General features: G+C 52.4%; 5 protein-coding genes across 5 annotated transcripts; 3 read left to right on the top strand and 2 right to left on the bottom strand.

Annotated features, from left to right (window-relative positions):
• Positions 1–1,740: 1,740 nt before the first annotated feature.
• Positions 1,741–3,449, top strand: BESB_011040 (transporter, major facilitator family protein; the record flags this gene model as incomplete). Its single annotated transcript, XM_029359858.1, has 2 exons — positions 1,741–2,233; positions 2,356–3,449. 2 exons carry the CDS (start codon positions 1,741–1,743, stop codon positions 3,447–3,449), a joined length of 1,587 nt encoding a protein of 528 aa, XP_029222771.1.
• Positions 3,450–5,413: 1,964 nt separating this feature from the next.
• BESB_011030 (uncharacterized protein) lies at positions 5,414–7,063 on the top strand (the record flags this gene model as incomplete). Its single annotated transcript, XM_029359857.1, has 1 exon — positions 5,414–7,063. One exon carries the CDS (start codon positions 5,414–5,416, stop codon positions 7,061–7,063), a length of 1,650 nt encoding a protein of 549 aa, XP_029222770.1.
• A 2,081-nt stretch (positions 7,064–9,144) lies between these two features.
• Positions 9,145–10,449, bottom strand: BESB_011020 (uncharacterized protein; the record flags this gene model as incomplete). The annotated part of the gene is made up of 1 exon (XM_029359856.1): positions 9,145–10,449. The coding sequence occupies one exon, from the start codon at positions 10,447–10,449 to the stop codon at positions 9,145–9,147; it is 1,305 nt and encodes a 434-aa protein (XP_029222769.1).
• A 2,224-nt stretch (positions 10,450–12,673) lies between these two features.
• BESB_011010 (uncharacterized protein) lies at positions 12,674–14,062 on the bottom strand (the record flags this gene model as incomplete). The annotated part of the gene is made up of 1 exon (XM_029359855.1): positions 12,674–14,062. The coding sequence occupies one exon, from the start codon at positions 14,060–14,062 to the stop codon at positions 12,674–12,676; it is 1,389 nt and encodes a 462-aa protein (XP_029222768.1).
• Positions 14,063–19,392: 5,330 nt separating this feature from the next.
• Positions 19,393–20,729, top strand: BESB_011000 (protein phosphatase 2c containing protein; the record flags this gene model as incomplete). Its single annotated transcript, XM_029359854.1, has 2 exons — positions 19,393–19,796; positions 20,372–20,729. 2 exons carry the CDS (start codon positions 19,393–19,395, stop codon positions 20,727–20,729), a joined length of 762 nt encoding a protein of 253 aa, XP_029222767.1.
• Between the last annotated feature and the right edge of the window lie 210 nt (positions 20,730–20,939).

Raw genomic sequence — 20,939 nt, 5'->3', positions numbered from 1 at the left:
CCGGCTACTGTTCGCGGTCGCCCTAGCGGAGGCCCGGCCGGACATGAGCAACACCAGTGCGCGTTGTCCTGTGACTAGAAAACAGCATGCTTCTTCTTGGAATAAACGGATGTGTATGCCTTCTAGAAGCGAGAAACAGGATGCAATCTTTCAAGGACACCGGGGATCCAAGGGATTTAATGGGTTCGTACCATCGCGGCTTCCTACAGTTGTGAGAGAGGAAGGCGCAGAGCTCGACCAGTCTCCTCCGCAAACGAGAAAACTTTGAGAGACGCCGCACACTACACCGTGCCACATAATCCTTTCTCGGTCGCGTGCTTAACAAGCGATAGAAGACACGCACCGTGGCAGGCGCCTTTGGGAGCAACATCACCATCGACCAGACCTCGCGGTGCATGGTATCTGAAACGCCGCCTCCAGTGCAGAAGCCTCACGCAGGAACAAGGCATCACAGCAAGGGGCAGTCAGTTTCGAAACAGAGATCGGCCCGCGACTGAGATCCGTTGTAAGACGCATCTCACCGCTAAGGCGTCTGTGCCTCAATCGACGCGCCGCGGTAGAACTAGATCGCCGCTGTGAAACGTCCTTCATCATACGATAGAGTAGTGGTTTCTCATGTGGTATACACATTCCTATTCAGTGACTAGCTTTGGCAAAGTCAGTTTTCTTTGGGATGCTTGGCATCGTATTCAGGTACTGTTTGACGGCGGATGGTTCCTACTCGAGACCGTGCGGGGTCACCCACTGTCGGCATTAAAGACTCAATAATTTTGTTCGATGAACTGTGAGACGGAGCACAAGATCCTTCCGCTGCGGTTTTCACGACAGGTATCTTGGAAGACAGTTGGCCTCATGGTGCTGAACCGGCTGAGACAACCCGGGGAAGCTCCTTAGTATAGGCGGGACAAGCCGGTAGGCACAAATTCGCTGTGAGATGTTACTGTTGTGAAAGGAGCCTCACGTTGGTGAATCACCTGCATGCCAGCAGATCTGTTGTCGCGGCGGTCTGGCTCACAGCAAAAAGGGTGAAGAAGGGGCCTTAGTCGCTTCGCAGATGCCCAGGGCACCTGCGCTTGTTGCACATATCTCGCAGCCACCGGCACACGAGGCAATACGACTCAGGAGAATGCCAGAACTTCATGTGTTCCTGTCATGGGTCTGTGCGGTGGCACTAGAAAACAAATATGAGTCTTGACACAGCGCATCTGCAGCAACGTGTTCAGTGAAGAAAGTGTTTGACACAGACAGTCGCACGGGGCTGGCTAGCCACGCGATGCAGTGACTAGAAACACATACGTCCAACACCTTTCTCGGCATCAAGAACTGACAGAGCTTACACCCCAAGACAACCGTTTTCAGCCGTGTCCGATCTGATGGAATCGCCCTCACGATTGGCGATTATGTCACAGCTCCGGCTCTGCTGATGACAAGGGTCCATACCGAAGAAGACTGTTGTTGTGCTTTTTGTTTTTGCTTTGAGGGGCACGAAACTCCGCAGAGGGTCATCGTGTGAAAGTGCATTCTGTCGTAGTGAGTGACTGGCCTTTGCTAGGTCTCGTATCTCTCTGTTCCTTTTACTCGTCTCGCTCCACCACCCGGACGTGCCACATTCCCACCAGACCGTCTTAGGCAAGGCTCTTGGTGCTATATCCGGCAAGTGTCCCAGAACAAGAGGTGAAGCACGTCTTCGCTGCAGCCGTTCTTCCGTTGCTCTGTCTCAAGTGATCTTGTGTGGGCAAAATGAGCCTTTCCGAAGAGCCTCTCCCACCTCTTCACTATACGGTGAACCAGTCACTCCCGCCAGTACAACATGGACGCTCACAGGTTGCAAAGCGGATTTGTACCGCCGCCTCGATGTTGGCACTGGACAAGCTTGCTGAAATTCCCAATAAGACGCCTTTTGGCCTCTCCCGCTGGGTGATCTTTGGTATTTTCTTGGTGTATTCGTTTCTGACCGGGCCCTGCTACTGGAATTGGACTGCTCTCGCAGATATCTTTTTTATACGTGACGGCTATCTTTGGCGGTGTGAGGCCGAAGACCTAGATATGGCAAGGCGTATCGAACAGGCGAAGTGTGACAGCCAAGATGTGGCCGTACAAAATCTTTTCACAATCATCGTGGCGTCCGATTTCTCTTTCTCTTGTTTGTCTGGCATCATTCTTGACTATGCTGGCCCCGCATCACGGGTGTATTTGGAGCATGTATTCTGCTTCTCGCTTGGTGTATGTTGGGGTCAGCGGACAAGGAAAGCCCATTGTTCGTTCCTGGAGCCATCCTTTGGGGAGCAAGTTTCTCCGCTGCATTCTTTCCGTGTTTGTCTGTTGCTAACCTGTTCCCCACTTCCCGTAACACAGTGGTGGGAATCCTGGGAGCGTCACGTTCTTTGTCAAATGCCATTCCTCTTCTATTGCGAGCCATCGCCATAAACAACCCACGTTTGGCACAACCGCTATTTTACGGATACGGTGGTGTGTGCATTGGTGTTTGCGTTCTGATCGCGGCTCTGTTCTTCCCGGCCCGCCCGTGGCAACGGCTCCCTTCACTAGCAAAGGTCGCTGCTGAAGGCCTGCCGGACACTGCGGAGAGCCCGGAGGATCATGAAGAGGCTAACAGCCCCCTCGTTGAAGCCAGCGTTGCGCCTGAGGAGAGCAACCATCTTTTTGCAGGGCCTCTTTCAACCTTAGGATCCCGTGTGTTATCATTCCGCAGTGAAGGAGAAGAAGCTCCCAGGGTTGTGGACCAGCTCGAAGTCGCAGTCGTTCGGCAAGATACCCTGGTGACGTTGCAGCGTGGTACAACTGCAACAGCGATCTCACGATGGTCGGATTGGAAGATGTTCTTTGGGGAGGTGTTCTCCCTAGTCTTTGTTCCACTCTGCATATATGAAGCGCTGATGCTTATATCATCCAGTTTTTTCTCGTCCGCGGCTCGTCGCCTGATCCCTGAGGCGTATGAAGCCAACCAGATTATCCAGATTTTCTGTTTTCTGCCTGCCCCTCTCCTGGGCCTGCTAGCTGACAAACGTGGAATTCTTGTAACCATGGTCGTTCTAAATGGTGCAGGAATGCTGGCGTTTATCCTCGCAGTGATTCCCGAAGTACCTGGCGCTGTAGCATGCCAGTACATGGCGTGTCTTTGCATAGCGATCAACAGTTCTTTTATCATCAGTCAAATCTACTGCTATGTCAACCAGAGTTTTCAGGAAGGTCACGCGGGAAAGCTAATCGGGCTTGCATGTCTCGTTGCAGGACTCCCTTCCCTGGCGGCAAACGCAATGCTCTCGACTGCAGTGAACGATGGGTTTCTGGGTATCATGTTCCTGTGTATCGGTTTCTTCAAATTGAACTTCATCCTCATAGGAGCGCTAGCTGTTTACCGCAAACAAAGAGCCAGAAAGGTCATTGAGGAAACCCAGGGGGCGTTTTTCCCTACTCCGGGACCAGTGTGAGCATAAGGGGCCACTAAAAAGTCTGATGTCTTCTTCCATGTTCCTGGAGAAGTATGCTAAGCCTTGTCTATCTATCGCCACGTTGGAAAACAGAAACTCCATCTGAAGGTCTCTAATGCATGCTCGGTCTCTGGGAAAGAGTATCCTCCATGACGCGGTGATTTCGAGGTATTTTGTAAACACGAAGACCTCGGAGGTTGCTGGGCGCTCTCCACAGCAACTCATCCGAATGCAGACCTCCTACTTTGATCCCGAGCGTTCAAGCAGACTACGGTGGATATCCGCTGCGTCTGTCGATCACAACAATGCGGTGGAACGTTCTTAAAGATCGTTGTCGGTAGGCAGGGACCGTTTGTCTCGTTGCAGGCCGGGGGGAGCTACCCTCTTACTCGTCACGAAACTGTCCCGCTCTGTACCCATTGCAGCACTGTAAGACAGTGCTACGGATTGCCTACAGCGCACCTAGTGGACGTCTGTACGAGCACTGATATGCACCAACAAGACAGACGCAGTTGAGCGCATTCACAGTTCCGCAAGAGCGTCGCCTTTTTGAGAATAAGCTCGAGAACTCATTCTATTGCATAGGTATGGGTAGCATGCACTTCCCCTAAACTGTAATATATCGCAGCTCAGGAGTGAGTGAAACATGGTGCACGTAAGGTTTGGGAAAGTGGAAAGAAACAGTTCAGTCAAGCGGTTCGTACGCCGATCCCGTGCAGTGTCGATTGCATTGTAGCTGCGAGCTGTCGGTCTGGACGCGTTACGCGCACACGCGATTTAGCGCATATTAGAGGGAGAAACACACAAGTGATAGAGTCATTTCATTGCCAGCTCTCAGTCATTTCATTGCCAGCTCTCATGTGCAGAGGAGTCGATGGACAATCATAAAGGTTGCTTATTCCACATTCCTGTGTGGCCAGATTTGACGGAGCAGCTGATGGCGAGCGACAAGATGACGCACTTTTTTTTTCCAGGAATGGTGTGCCGAGATTCAGAGTAGGAGCACGCCGTCGGCGTCGGGGCGGAGGGGCTTGCCACAGGAAAAAACTTCAACTTGAAGCACACGCGGGCGCGGAGCCAAAGTACCTGTTCTGTATAGCGGCACTCTAGATGATGAGCTCAGCTAGCAGTCGCCGCACAAGTCCGCATCCTCTACCTCCTCCAGACGACAACACCGCCGTGCATGCCTTGGCCAGTCGACGCTTTTCAGCTACACTTGCAAGTGTTTTTTCTGCTTCCACCGTACCGAGTGTGCAAAGTCAAAAGGAAGGTGTTGTTAGGCAGTTGGTTGAAGAACCGTCCGCGTTCAACGCCATTAGTGCGAACCATCGTGAGTATGACCTGCCAGAGTCGTCTACAGTTTCGTCAACCGCTATTACCCTTGCTTTCTCGAGCAGAGGCGAGTGAAATCCTATCCATTCGTTACCATACTGCTTGGTAGGCTTTGGGCCGTGTTCATTGAGAACGCCTCCATGGCAGACGAATGAACGTACATGGAATCTGGTACGGGCGGCTGTGCAACCCGAGTCCGACAATTGGCAGGGGCCTTTACTGCCGTGGAAGCGTTATCTCCATCAGCCCAGCTGTGCGTGGGTGAAGAAGCCCCTATCACTCAACGTTTGGGGCAGGCGGTCTGGCAGGGTATACGAGCCGGCATTCAACATGGCATTTCACATTCCAGTCGTCCTCGTGGTCTGGCGGGAATCGCGAATTTGCGAGTATGAAATGCTGATTTGCGGGCTTTGGACCACGGCGTGGTGCATATAAGTCCACGTCTCGCATGCATCCTCATTCCATGGTGTATACCAGGTTTCCCGCTTCTTGTCATGCGCTATTGCATAGAAACAGGTCTTATGTGGTCAACTCTGCACGACATTGAGTCGATGACAGCCTGGGGATGCACTGAGACGGAATGCCTCTGTTCAGTTTTCCGTTATAGAGCATCAGTCTGAAAGGTCCTCAATATGGCAGAACAGCAAGAGCAAGGTAATCCGGTAGTCTATTCTGGGGAGGCGAGAGCGGCCGAGTCTAACATGGGGTGGGAAGCATTGTGTCATTCTCAGGATACGCCGTTTCGTTTGTCGCGTTCATTTCTCCTTTGTAGCTTCTGCCTCTACGCGGCATGTACCGGACCGATTCACCTCAATTGTATGCCACTTACAGATATATATTACGTGGAAGGGTATTTCCGGGGCAAGTGCAGCCCGACGGAGGTGGACTTATCAAAACCCGCGCGGGAGCCGAAATGCGAAGCTGAGGAGGTTGCGGTCCAGGGGTGGTGCACTAATGCTATTGTGTCTGAAATCTGCTGGTCGTGGCTTTCCGGGCTCTTGCTGGACCACCTGGGTCCAAAGGCTACCGCCATGATAGGCTCCGCATCCCTTCTTGTGGTATCATTAGCCGTTGGGGCCTCGAGGCACTTGCAAACTTCGAAGTGGCCGTCCATCATTGTTGGGTGTAGCTTATCCATGGCCTTCCTCCCTAGCCTCACCATTGCAAATCTCTTCCCTACTGCGAGAAATTCAGTAATTGGACTCCTGACTTTGGCTCGTTTCCTGTCTGCTGCAGCAACGCTGGTACTGAGGTCTGTTTATTTGGAGGGCCGTCATCGAGAAGATACTCGTACAACTGCGTATACATATGTCGCGCTGTGCGTGGGAGGATGTGTATTCATTGCTGCGCTGTTCTTCCCTCTCCAAAAGTGGCAGCGTGCGCGAGCCATTGCTCAATTAAGGAAGAATGCCAGCTCATCAGCGGGTGTGCATCCACCATCTTCTTGCCACTACAGTGGAGGACCCGGCACGGGCAGGCCTGGTGCAGACGCTTCTAAGAGGCTTCCACGCAAGATCATCCCACAATGGCACGGTATTTTTCATACGCGGTCTTCGGCACCCATGAAAGTAACAGATTCCTTGGATGCCGCTATTTTGAAACAAGATATTGTTCAATCCATACAGCGGGGTACAACAGATGGCGCGTTTCTTTCTCTGCGCGACTGGAGAGCCTTTTTGGCAGAGGTGTCATCACTCGTATTTGCGTTCCTCTGTGTCTTCGGGATGCTGGTGCTGAGCAGCGCACAGTGCTTTAGGGCGGCAGAGATGCACATCATCCCACAGGCTTACAGAGCAGGCGAATATGTCGCCCTGCTCGCTGCCCTTCCACTTCCGTTCATTGGACTGCTTGCCGACAGACGAGGAATAACCGTAGCAATGGGTTTCGTGGCCGTGCTTGAACTGTTCGCTCTAGCTTTTACCGTGATTCCCGGGTTCCCTGCAGTCGGAGTGTGCCAGTATTTTGCATCCATTATGATGAAAGTGGCCAGCTCGTTTTGTATCAGCCAGATATACTGTTATGTTCTGCAGAGTTTCCAAGAGGCGCATATGGGAAAGCTCATCGGTTTAGCATCTTTCCTCGCGGCGCTTCCATTGCTCGTGGTCAACAGCGTGTTTCCCACGGTCTTCCACGTGGAATTCTTTCACGCTATACTGACTTGCATAGGGATGGCCGCTGGGGGTTTGGTCGTTCTCAGCGGAATAGTGGTTGTACGCAGGCGAAAGGCGGCGAAAATTCTCGAACGGATTAGACCCGAGTGGCAGTCGGAGTGGATAGTGTAAAGTCGATGCGATTTGGTTGTGAAAGTTCAGAGAACAGACAACGGCAATTGTAACACAAAGCTTATGGTAGCAATCACTGCCTGCGGAAAGCCGCTGAGAAGCTGAGGTTCCGTTTCAAAGAGTCCGATGTACGTATCTTTCCCGTGGTCTGCCTCCGTCAAACTCCCGCCGATCGCTCGTAATTTCAAATCCGTTGCTAGAGTAATGCGTCCCAAGGCGTCACATTCGACGCAGCTGTGGCGCAACCGGAAAGTAGCCGTACCCGTCAACCAGCACGGAGGGTGGCTACAGTTAAACAATCGGGGCATTTCCGGGGGGAGGCCAGTTGTGCCGCCATTGCTGGGAAGGTGCCTACACGTTTTACGCTGAGGGGGTCTGTCTCTGGCAAGTAGCACAGAAGCTAGAGCTGATACCCCGTAGGTGAGATGTTACGGAGTTTGAACACGGCTCCAGTGCGACGCCCTGCATTAGAACGGCGACGCAGTATTATAAGTACCCGACGGATAAGGAAGGCATGGTAACCGACGGGGCCTTGTACGAGACGAGCCGAATCCTCTGCGAAGAACACCACAGGCGTCTTCATGTCCGCTGAAAGCATGGGGCACAAGAGCTTCTTGATGCAGGTGGTATAGCACGCTGATTCATCACAGCTTACAGAGTTTACTCTTGCGTCTGTGTGGGGAAGGATTGCAACGAATGGGGAAGCAGCCAGCCCATTGGTGCCAGCACGTGAGCATGCCCGTGCAGCCTGTCCGTCCATTGCTGCTGCAGACGCATTGTCATAATACCACGCTGTGCGGTTTCCGTCATCAGCTCATGAGACAGGAGGGAAGGAAAAGTTATTCCGGCTGCTACACAGCTATCGAAGTCGAGGTAACACCATCGCTAGACCTACTATGGCCCGGCGACCATGCGGCATCTGATAGGCAGGGCCACCGGTATTTTTCCGGTATTACGGGTTCAAGCGGGTCGTCGCCGCGTTGAAGGGGAGTAGCTGGCTTCGATAAGGGCAACTGAAGCTTGATCTGGACGAGAAAAAGCTCAAGTCCGGCCGGCAACTAGATGGTTCTTGCTAAAATAAATATGTGTTTCCGAATGGGTGCTCACATCGTCACCGGCAATGTCGTGTTTTAATGTCCGGGTCCCTTTCTAGAAACCTTTCGAACTGCCCAGCTTAAAGATGGAAGTGCAGGAATATCCAATGTTCGTGTTCTGCCCATTGCAGTCGGCAGGCCACCTGTCTTACTTCGTTGTTCCGGGACAGTTCCGCAGCAAGGCAACACTGTTACCCCTCCCAGGGTTAAGTTATCTTGTGACTGTGCGAAAGCTTCTAGAGTCCTACGTCGCCTCTTCGGTTTAGTGTCGATGACTGAGATACAACCACTCCTTTCATGCATATGCTAACATGGCATCCGGGAGGAAGAAGTCCGGGAGCGAATGAAACAGTTAAGAGCCTATCTGAGAGTGACGCTCCACAGCTGGTTGTGTCGTTCTCAAAGCCGCCCGGTCGGGCGTTCCATATCATGCCTACATATTATCAACCACAGCCGGTAAGCCCATTTCCGGGGAGGCTCTTGACCCCTACGTCCCCGATGCCTCCCACATAGTTTTCAGTCGAAGAAAAACGAAACGTGTCATCTGGTCATTTGCTCGCAAGAACGCAGTTGTGCGTTACAAATTTTGTCAGTCAGCATCTCCAGACGTTTGCACGTTTTGCGGAAGCTGGGAATACTATATCAGTACTCGCACCACACCACCAGCGGTCCCATGTAGAAATATTAATTACCACGGACACCGTTAAAGCCAATCGAAATATCTGCAGGGAGAGCAGATAAGTGTCAGGACCTGAATATGTCGGCGTGGAACGTTGTTTCAAACTCGCGCCCTCCTGGTACGACTTCGCTCAGGTCTCATGCGTTCTTTGCATTAGCGCGCGGCCCCCCGCCCGGAACGAACACCAGAATTAGCATGCCATCGGTAGAGAAGGATAATGGTGTGGTCTGATGAAGAGCGAAGTTCCGCCATTCCTCGCGCTCTACCAAAGAAACCAGTCAAATACGGCACTGTTGTTCGCATAAATCTCACACAACAGTAGGTTGGTTCTGGTTGCCCCCTACCTGCTTCCGTTGATCGAGATCTGCCTTCTCTTTCTCATAGTTCCGCAAATCAGACAAATATTTGTTCGCAACGCCTAGGGAGGCGGGGATGCAGCACAAGCACGCACAACATGTCCACAGGATTAGGAGGCCAACGATTCCAAGAATAACATAGTGATATGAGGTGTTTTCGACAACACAGGCCGTCCGCGCAGAGTATAATATACACGCGGAAGCTTCTACGGGAAGCAAACCGTCTAGATGTGACTTGAACTCCGATATCACCCGTTGGTCTTCCTGACGGGACATATCGAGCGCGTGATCAACTGCCAGACGGTCGAAACCACACGTCCGCCAGCAGCTGACAGGCCACCTCTTGAAATCGAGGATATCATAATGTGAGTAGTTGCACAGCTGGCCGCGAGTTGACAAGCCTATTAGCACGGACATGGTCCCCCGGAAGTAATCTTTGCCGTAGTCTCTGTATCCCTTCGTGCATGGCCCGACAATATCGTCAAGCGTCTCATTTAGCGGCACGCCCCCCTGCCTAGCCAGTTCCTGTAATGAGGTCACATTCGATTGTCCCAAGCGAATAGGGGGAAAATGTTCTGCCTCGTCCCAGATCCACTCCGACGTCCGGTCGGCTGTCACATCTACGGTTGCCCAGGCCGCGCGAACTAGAATGTAGATATAATACCCCCAGAGTGCCACCGTCAGCACCAAAAGTACCGTTCCCAGAGCTAGGTAAAGCCGCATCCCAGTCAGATTTCTAGCCGAAACGGCTAGAATGCCGATAATTCCAACAGTGACACTCAGAAGCATGCACACGATAGCCAGATCACCGTTCACGGGTGAGAATGCGAAGATCAGGAGGACACCAGTAAGGACCAGCCACAGACTCATAAGAAAAATTAAGCAATTTGTGGCAGCTGCACGTTTCTCGAGGTGTTCCCTCAAGAGCCTCAGCTCATGTTCTGACATTGAGATGTTTTCCTCTGTGGCACGTGAATCTGGGCACGCTGCGTCGGCGGGTGGATGCAGGTCTACTGGTCTCTCCGTCCCTGGTGTTGGCTGTTGCGGGCGAGCTTCCTTGGGAGCCATGACAATTGTCGGTCCGTCAAGACCGGTTAACGTTTGATCCGCTCGGATTGGGGGGAAGGCGCGGTGCGCTCCCGGGGGAATCACTATAACTTTCTCTTCTAGCGTAGGCGGTGGGCTGACAGCCACTGGTGTGACGTTTGCACCCTCTTTTGGGGAGGGTGCGACGGGATCGGGATAACTCGGAGGCATTGTTACATCGAACAAAACTTCAAGACGACAATCCAGCAAAACGTTGTGAAAAGGGTGACTGTGCTGGGAGAACACAGACGCGTCATCTTCCACCTGATCTCTTGCTAGCCATCTTCGTGTTGGTGCAGCCGCAGCGTATCAGGCGGGTCGAGGAGGGCGAAAGTGAGCCGTCGAGACCGGCACGAGTCTGAAGTACGTCAAAGCAGAGATATTCTGTCTTTCAACACGAACGACACGTCCCTAACGCTGTTTTTTTCACATTTACTGCTTGGACGCTCAATTGGCACCGTGCGCGCAGCGCTGGCACGACGCTAGAACACTTAAAACTGTTCTACAGGGGTTGGAAGTACATTGAGCTCCTCTGGAGTCTCTTAAACATGAATGCACAAAATCGTAGTGCAGCCCAGAGGGTGCAACCAGGGGGGCGAAAAAACATGGCCGCAAATGGGATTTACGTCATTGTGGTGTAGGTGAACCTCTCGCATGGCATTACACCCGTGCTGGCGAGTGGAACTCGGACAAGCTAGCTGTTCTGTGCTCGCTCATGGATGCACGACAACTCCACCACCGACTCACGAATGACGTACCCGTGGACACGCTCTTTACAGCATCAGTACTGATACATGTTTCTGGCGTGCCAGGGCAGGCAAACATCAGGAGGGATGGTTAGCCGCTGGGCAGGGCTCAAACTCAGAGCGCGGTGGTAACCGCACACTGGCAACCTGCGCACTACGGTCGAAATGTAACCAAGGCAGCTGCGGATGGGGCACCACGGAAATGTTAGTCGTCCTTATAAAGAGCTGTGTCATATCGTCTTCACACGCTTGCGCGATATGCAGCGGACCGCTTAGAGAACTTCGCACAGTACTTCCGTGGGGACATGCGTACCTTTCCTGTCCCAAGGCAGGCAAACTTATGCAGCAAGAATTCGGTGCTGGCGAGCTAATCACGCTTGCCGCTGAACTCCGCAGATTTATCTGCTTAGTCTAAGCATGCGGGCTTCGGCCCCCATGAAAGAACTGGAAGAGATATGGACCTACGTCAGGGGCAACTCATTGCCATACAACTTTTCCCGACTTTACTTTAGAACGAGATGCACACGGGTGTACGTAAAGTATTCGTTTGAGGCATAGCTGACTATTAGTACGAGGGCTAAGGGGACTTTGTCAGCTTCCTGGTTTCTTCATTTCCGACACAAAGAGAGCGCGTCTTGCATTCAAAGCAGGCATTTATAACATGAAGACTGTGCTTCTTCTTTTGCATCTATTAGCTTCCCAAGACTGACATCAGTCTTGGGGGTTTTTTTGCACCACGCCACGGCGATGACATCACAAGGTACATGATCTCCTGTAGCAAGGACTACTCTGTGTCTCTTCTCGTGAGAAAGCTCCCTGATCTATTGTGGAAGAGACAGGATCGTTGCACGCACCTTCGCGTCCATCGATCTACTCTAAATATGCTGATGCTTCATTTAAACTGGTGCTCATGAGTTTCGCAGTCCGATTGCTTTCGTCTATTGATTTCGTCCACGTTGAGAGTGAACTGCAGAGAGAAGGCTAACCGATTCTGGGAAAGTGTTGCAACAAGCTCCTGAAGCTTGCTCGCCTCAGCACGAAGCTCGCCATGTAACCTTTAGCAAACGCTGTGAGTGTCCACCCATACCCCCCGCCGCTCCACTCAAGGGAACCACCGCTACTTCTAAGGCGGACACGAAAGCCTGACCGAGAGGACTTTTCTCACGATGGGGAACAGAAAAGGTACCATCGGATGCGGGAACAAATCTCCTGGTCAGGCCATTATATAATATCTGTCGTAGCCGCGACGGCAGGTTATTTCTCCTGACGCCGGGACCAGGGCTCCATAAAAATTGTGTATCACGGGCGTCACTCGTTAATCGACAAGTGCTGCACGCATCACGGGGTCCTTTCTGAGTTCCGTTGGTAATCGATGTCAATACCATGACGTCATAAGCAATTCACCTCTACAAAATTAGGGCGAGTACGGACAAAACCGGGCACTTTCGTAAAACTGCCGCAAATACTGCCATGCAGACCAACATGCGCTTTAACCTGAACAAAGCAAACATTCGATGCGCGCATGGCTCTCATAAGAGCGATTTCAGAAGACACCGAAGGTATCGATACACATGTATGATGTTGGTCATGGAGAAAAGCCAGCGGGCTCAGTTTTCTTCTTTGGAGCAACTGGACCCACCACACCTTCTCTAGGGCATGGCTTCTGCTTCGCGCTTGGCCGCCTCTGCGCTTTCTCGAAGGGCGGCGTTGTATTTCTTGAGCGCCTTCGAATACGCTGTTGTAGCCTTCATGGAGGAAGGGATGCAGCACACACATCCGCAGCACCCCGCCAGCAAGAACAGGCCAATCACGCCCAGCAAAATGTACTCGTATGACGAGTTTTCCACCGCACAAGAAGTGCTAAGCGCATCCACAGCGCAAGCAAACTTCTGATTGATGGGTAAGGTTGCCAACTTGTCATTCCACGCCTTAATGACTGCCCGGTCTTCGGCGTTATCCATTGTCAGTTTGTGGCCAACGTTCAGCATCCGAAATTCACAGACGTCGCGGCACCCATATTGCCACTTCTTGAATTGCAGGATGTTGCGGTGCGAGTAGCTGCACATCTGCCCGTATGAGGACAGTGCAAGGAAAACAGACGTTACGCTGTCAAGGTACTTCGTCCCATCGTCCTCTATCCCTTCTTTGCACGCCTCCAACTTCTCGGCAGCGACGCCTAAGTCGAAGATGTCGTCATCAAGTTTGTCGCCTTCGGGTGGGAGCAAATCACCAGTCAGACCACCGACAAGGCTACCTAGCTCCCCAGGTTTCAGACTCGGGAAGCTCCCCCCGAGCCCCTCAGGGATCACACTGTTCGTTTGGTCCTCCACCCAAGAGTTGACTTCATCTTTTCCGGCCGCGATAGCCACAAGGGTTGCCTTGTAGAACATAAAGGCATAGAAAGCCCAGACGGCAACAAGCAGGACGAGAAGGAGGAGAACCAGGAAAAGATAGAACAGTGTACCAGCTCGGGTTCTGCAGCACACGAAAATCAGGCCGATGACGCCAGTGACCAGCCCGCCCACAATAAAACAGAAAGCGAGGAAGCCGTAGAGCGGTGAGAAGCAGAACATCAGGGCCATGCCAAGGGCAACAAACAGAAGCATGACGCCGATGGCCATGATGGCCGCTTTCTTGATCTTGCTATCTACTTCTGCCTTCGCATGTTTGACGCGCTCCTCGGCTGCCACGCGATCGACGACAAGTTTCTTAGTGACTTCATCCATCTCGGCATTTTTACTTTCCTCTTTCGCCGGTGGTGTGTCCTCCGCCTCCTTGGTGGCTTCCTCCGCCTCCTTGGTGGCTTCATCCGCCTCCTTTTGCTCCCCTTCCTCAGGGGCTGCCTCCGCAGAGTTCTGCTCTTCAGAGGCTTGCCCCACAGCAGGGTCGGTGTTCGGTTGGCTTCCTTCCTTCTCCGGTGCCGGTTCAGACCCAATGGCACCCGAACCTGGATCCAGAGAGTCCCCGCTGGCTTTGTTGTCCTCTTCAATCAAAGGGGCCGTCACCGCCGCCCCCTCTTCTGCGCGTGGTGTTGCCATGACGGACTGCACACACGTGACTAGCGCCAAAAGCCCCGAAAAACTGTAACAGAAATCGCAGGTACCCGAGGTAGTCGGTCAATCAGAAAAAAACGCCGCAGAAAGCAACCTTCCTCTATGGGAATAAGTGAAACGCTCCACAAAGAGTCTTCCTCTTTGGGAATAAGCAAATTACGGAAGTCCACAACCTCCTTTCGGCCGTGGGCGGCCAGCACAACGCGCGAGCGGGCGACGGGCCGCGGCTCGGACCTGGACTGAAAGCTGAACGCTGCTTGGTACATGCAGGGAAGCCGTCGTTTCCCAATGGAATATACCACGCCGCTAGTATCTGACAACCTCGAAACACGCGAGAGACGAGAACTTGCACTGGGTTTATAGTTTCATTTCCTCACATCACCTGCGAGGGTGCGACCATTGGCGGTGTAGGCTGCGCTCCCTTTTCACCCAGGCGGGACGCACTGCACTAGCTCAAAGGCAGTCCAGGGAGATATCCGCCGCCGAAGCCGCATGCCGCCTCCGCGGCATCCACAGCACGGGCTCCAATGGGAACAAGGGGATAGTCGTTGACCTACCGCCAAACTAGGGAGCATGCTCCACCGTGACGCGACGCCGATGCAAAGTATTGGCCGTCCAATGTGGAGAAAAATAGTTACGTGGTCTAGTGCTGCAGATAGCCGAGCCCCAAGAGGGCGAACTTTATCAAATCAACTTCTGTCATACTCTAAAAGAACCGACATGCGCCGGCTTGGTCCGGCCGACGAACGCACGCAGTTGAGGGTCGCGCTGCAGCCATGCTGCTCCACACTCACCAATGTGCAACGCGGATTGATTGAAAAAGAAATTGGGGCTATTATTCTGCTTGTCCACCCTAGTAAAGTAGAATGCAGTATTCTGGCCAACTCACGTGGGCCCTATAAATGTGCCGCCCACAAGTGACGCTTGTTGCTTGAAAGTTTTCTCGTAACGAAGTGCAATCGCTCGGAAAATCCGCAGATGAGAGGTTTCAAGTGCAAAGCGTCTTGTTGCTGATGAATGTTGCAGTTCAGAGGCGCCGCAGTGGACTCAAAAACGGGTGACTCAGCGGCAGGTCGAAGGTAATTAACAGTCACCACGAGGCGGAGAATGCCCCCTGTTCCAACAGGAGTAAAGTTATATAGTGGTTGTTTAAAGAATGGCTTCGGGTCACATTTCACACGCGAGTTTTTTCTACAGTGAAAGGGGGGGACACGCCAACTACGGAATCTTTGCGCAACGAGCGTGTACGGAAGTAAAGAGGGTACAAAGAAAGTGGAGGCAGAGTGGTTTGGCGATCCCCCGATTACATAAATGTGACCTTGGCTCGTGGATCGACGGGTGCATTCTCGCACCTGATGTGCGCCAAAAGAAGTCCCGAATAGTAGCCAAATAGCTGACGCCACAACTCTCGCGCCATGCTGTCCCTGGAAGCTGCGACGCCAGCTTCAGCTTGTTCCGACCGTCTGCCTTGTCGCCGCGAGACCACCTCTCTGTGCTCTCCTGCATCCCAGAAGGGTAAATCAAAAACTCTCGGCCTCAAAATGTCTCTCTGTTATCGGCACTGCGCACACTGGAGTGAACTCGAGTAGAGTTGGAGACGAGGCGCCGTTTCTTCGCGTAGAAACAGAAGAACAACTATCATACAGGTGCCGCCCTAACAGAACAATGGTACCAAGCATGTCGCCTGGGGCGGGCCTACAGGAATTAGAAAGACATCTACAGATTTCAGTGAGCGGTCCTGGTGGTCCTGATCGACGACGGGCGCGTAGCCATCGTATGCCCTACGCGATTCAGTAGGTACAGGTTACGTCGTCACCAAGCAGTCTGCGATGACTTGGATGATGCCGGGGAAACCCAGTTTTGGGGCAGGACTCCGGTGCTTTTCTGTCACGTTTTCATTGGGTGCAGCGTGGTCTGACAATGTCTGGACAGTTTCCGATCCCAAGTCGCCTCCGCTATGGTGTTCGTAGGTCTGCGCACAATATGGGGATTAGCTTCATTTGATATGAATACAATACTTCAAGCGCATTCAGGTGCTCCCTACAACTTAGCAAACAAGGCACGAAATGGACTTTGCCGCGGGTTTACTGGTTCTCGAATTACGTTGCGGATCGTCCTCATTTCTCTCGAGGAGCTGCTCCCAGCGAGGATGACCTTTACAGGACAAGTTTTGTTGCAACACTTGAGGCGTCAAGAGCCGTGTCGCGTCGCCAGCCTCCGGAAGGCGGGACGAGGGTTTGCATTCGTGCAGGAGGGGCGACCAAGGGTCTATGCATAGATCACCGCCAAGCCAACGAATACTGGAAACAAGTTAGACACCTGACCGGGGACTGTAACCCATCAGCACCCGCCTCAGAACGCTCGCCGGTAGGGAAACCGGGCATGTCTGCACGAATCGTGGCAGCAACTCTCCATTTAAATGCAATTTCCATTGTCTTAGACAGCGTACACTGTGCATCTGATCGCTGGGTCTCTTTCGAGCTACGCTGCTGATCCTAAAAAATCGTTCATGTTGGGTTCCACGTTGCCCTATGTTTTTCCAGCTGCAGGACCAGTCGGCTCACAAAATCGGTCTTTCAGCTGAGAGAGTTGTGCGTTCTCCAATGTTAGCAGCACATCCGGCGAGGCTAGTTTTCACTCCCTTCCACTATACTGCGTCTCCCCTTAGCTCCTTCTTTTCAAGCAACTGAAGAAAGCGCTGTAGCAAGGAAACGCCTCTGCACCAGAGTCGATTTCGCGGAAATGCGTTTTTCTGGGGGACGACGAGCATGCGATCGCCCATTGTGACTCATTATCTACTGGGGCTCGGAAATCCTGTTCAGTATCCTTACTTTTTCCCGTTTGACTTCACAGTGCCTCGGTCTAGGCTGACGGTGCCCCACATGAGACTACAGGTAACTCCGCCCCTCATGAGGCATCAATCGACGTTCCACGTTCTCGGGCGGGGCTGAGCCCGTTGTGTGGTAGCCTAAGTTATCCTTTTCGGATCACCTTTGCCAGCCTCTGTTGTGTCGATATTTGAAAAATTCTGTTTCCTTAAGAGAGTACGGCACAAGGCTGTTCTCTCCATGTGCTCGGAATTGTATTCATATTAATCCAGAGCGAATTGAACTAGATTGTACTCTGTACAAAGAGTCGTCTTGTGCATGCAACAAGGAAATTATCGGCGTACACCATCCGCCTTGTTCTGCATCAGCGCCTTTGGGGAAACAAGGCAGGCTGTACAGTCGTAAACGTATTCGGCTGTCCATAGAGAAATAAGTAACAATCGAGCCGGCCTGGAACGGAATCCAAGAGTCTGTGTCTCCTCAGCGGGGAACTCACTCGACATGCTAACGATTTCTACGAAGAATCACCTCCTGCAAGGCTGCGTCCGGAGCGTTCTCTTCAAGAAGGAAGGGCCCTGGTTACGATAGCGAGTATTTGCAACTCCAGTAAAACGAGGAACCTAGCTCAGGTGCGCTCAACCGAAACTTTATCAAGCATTGACCCACACACGAGGGGTCGCTTGCTTTCAATACTCACAGCCACAATTTGCCAACACAATACATGGCGAATTAAGCGCACGTGTGCACTCGTCGTCGAACTGCTCGCACCAAAATCATCTCCCTGTCATACTTCTGATACCCAACTATCGGAGTTTATCCGCCGTCAGGGTCAACCACCGAGGCTTCACGTTACTGTTGCTGCTCGAAGAGTGGTATGAGTTAAAGACAAACGTATTGTACTAAAACGGCCAAGTCCGCTCTTTCGCGCAAGCCGGCCGCTGAACGGGGTCTTAGAAGGTACGAATTATAGGCGACCAAAGTCTTCTTGCGCTGGCGCCTTGAATGCGTTAGCGATACTCTGAAGTCGTTAACTGACACAACGTTGATGCGCGGAGCATCTGCAGACGCCACTGGGCTTGCGTCGTACCAATCGAGTTTGCGCTCCTGGTTGTTTTTGTTGTAATTCGCGTGCTCGTCGTGACAGCGCTTGTCCCTACACAAACCCTAAACCGCTTCGGGAAAAAGCCTCCACTATGGGGGGATACCCCGCGTGAAACTACCGCAACATCGTAGAGTCACAGTGCGTCTCGGGCCGCAGGGGAAGTGTCCACCACGGGCAGAACACTGCGGGTAAAAAGAAATGTGGAGCAAACTGTAAGCCTGCAGCTCCTGATCTCCGGTTAGCACGAAGTAGTGACCCCAACAAGAATAGATTTCAACGATACCGCATATGGGCATGGACATTGAATCGCTGGTCCTTTGTTCCCAGGTTTTCCGTGGCCGCAAAATCGGTGTTCATCAAGGAGCTCCAGAGTACGCTTCGCGAGGTTTGTGGCTTTCAATGCGATTGCGGAGTCAAGTCGTCTGCGTGCGCTCTCTGACGTTCGCGAGACGGCCGTATATCACATGAAGCTCCCGTTATGTTGAATTGCATCGAGCAGGCAGAATCTGAACTTTCAAATTGTTCCACGATGCCCTCGAGCAACTTGAAAGGCAGAAATAAGCATGGCGTGCTTCCTGGAGGAGCCCATGGCAGTACTGCGAAAAACGCCAGTAAGCTGCTCCTTATTTCTTTGCTCCGGCGCACACTGTTGGTTGAGCTGCAACATGTTTTACGGCTTGCGACAGCAGGAAGGTATAGTCGAAGTTACGCGGTTCTGCGCTTGACCAAAGAGAAGAGCCTCCGTGCAGACGAAGGGCTGAAATATTTGTGTAGCTTCGTAAGATCGTATGGGGGCGTGCAGATGCCGATGGGTTTTCGTTTATCTGCGAGGGAGGACTCGGGGCCTGTGAATCTGTGTGAGCACGGACGCACAAGCTTACGTGCACCTGCGTTCGTTTACGCCCGCGTGTGAATTCGTTTATCTGTACACTATTCTGGTCGGATGGCAACTTTCGCGTTACAACCCTACGCATGCCCGCAAGCTGATCACCACAAGGACGTCCAGCAGACGGCGATTTCCGCCTCCACTGCTTCGTGCCCGCCCCCTCTCCCCGCCACCACTTCCGGCACCAGCGGATAAGCAGAACGCTTCGTAACGCGTTCGTTTCTATGCAGGAGTCCAACAGCCGGTTGCAGCGATGGAGCTCGGCAGGCAGCAGCGGCTGACAGTAGGCGGAGTCCTGCCGTCCGGTGAAGTTGGAGATTCGGGTTTAGAGAGACAAAACCAGAACAAGTTGGTGGAAAAGGACGGAAGCGTGGTGACCGTCTACGCGGGGAAATCGAAAGCGGGGTGCTCTGCCCCAGATGTGGACAAGATCAATCAAGATGCGTTCTGCGTGGTCGAAAGATACGGTGACTCGTCTAATATGTTTTGGTTTTCTGTCATGGATGGTCACGGGATGAATGGCCATCTCGTCTCCGACGCGGTTCGTCACATTTTGCACAAAAATGTTCAGGAGTGCCCCGAATTCAACAAGGACTTGAAGCAAGCGCTTCAGAAAGGGTTCTTCAGGACCAATTGTGAGCTCTTCCAACCAGGAATTGACATCACGATGAGCGGCACGACTTGCGTGTCGTGTGTAATCCAAGGCACGATGCTGTACACGGCAAATGTGGGAGACAGCAGAGCTATCATGGGTCGCGCCAACGGCAAAGGCGGATGGACATCTCTCTCCCTCTCGCACGACCACAAGCCCGACAGACCAGACGAAGAAAAACGCATTCTAGCTGCAGATGGCCGCGTGGGCGCACTGAAAGGACCGAATGGAGAAGCTCTGGGGCCTGCGAGGTGCGCAGAGGAGACACCACAGCGATGACATAGAATATTTCTCCTCTTCACCTGTGTTGGCTCTGGTCGCCACAGCAGACCACGTTGAAAAATAACAACTACTCCCAAGGAGAGCTTCAGGCTCACTGAGTTTGGGTAGCAGATGGATCTAACTGATACGCGAACACGAATGGTGATACGGCAGTATTTTATGACTCGAAATGTAGTCAGTGGATGGGTCACTATTTGGGTATTCTGTATGATCTTGATTATTATTGGTAGCGCTATTCCACAACATAGGTTTTTCCTGAGAGTCGGAAGAAAAAACAGGGCCAGGGACGGAACGGAGCTGCCAGCACCTCCAGGACCACGACAAACCGTGAGCCATACTTCGTGCGTGTGACTGTTGACTTGCAGCGTGCACCGATTTTTTTCATTGAGTCTCCATGATCTTCAGTACTCAGAAATCAGAACACGTACAACATTCTTTACTTCCCGTCTAACCCTCAATTGCGTTTGCATAATCTTCGAAGCCATGCAGTGGAAAAATCACCGAGCTGCCTGTACATTTCTGGTATCTCTATTTCTGTGCTCAGGGTGTGGAGGAAAGACTGCGACGCACCAGGTCTCGCAATGTCGAGATCCCTTGGCGACTCTTTAGCCGCGTCAGTTGGAGTCATCGGGGAGCCGGAAATCACTATCACGCCTCTCACTCCCCAGGATGAGTTCATTGTGATAGCCTCCGACGGCTTATGGGAATTTATCACGAACCAAGAAGTCGTCGAGGTTGTTTCGCGTTTCCTAGACTCCAGAGATCCAGTCGGCGCTTGTGACACACTCATCGAAGAAGCCAATCGCCGATGGAAACTCGAAGACGACGTCGTCGACGATACCACTGTCGTTGTTATCTTCCTTGATGTGCCCAGGAAAGGTTTGGGCGACAAACGCAGATAGTGTATCTTCTCGCCTTGAGGATACTTTCGTTTCTGTTTTTCACAAGATTTGGCCTCAAGTGCAATGGCAATGCGGATTCGAAGGGACCTTCAGCCTGCCCGTTAAGTGACCTTGTCTCGACGTAGCTGAAGATCTACGAACAGGCGGATCCGCAAGGGTGTCGCTGTGCTCTCCGTTTACAGAGCAATTCGGCTAGCTTAAAGGAGTCGG

Source organism: Besnoitia besnoiti, chromosome I, assembly GCF_002563875.1.
Source record: "Besnoitia besnoiti strain Bb-Ger1 chromosome I, whole genome shotgun sequence".
Taxonomy (NCBI): Eukaryota; Apicomplexa; class Conoidasida; order Eucoccidiorida; family Sarcocystidae; genus Besnoitia; species Besnoitia besnoiti.
The sequence above is the reverse complement of the archived record's forward strand: the minus strand, read 5'-3'. Positions and strand labels throughout refer to the sequence as shown.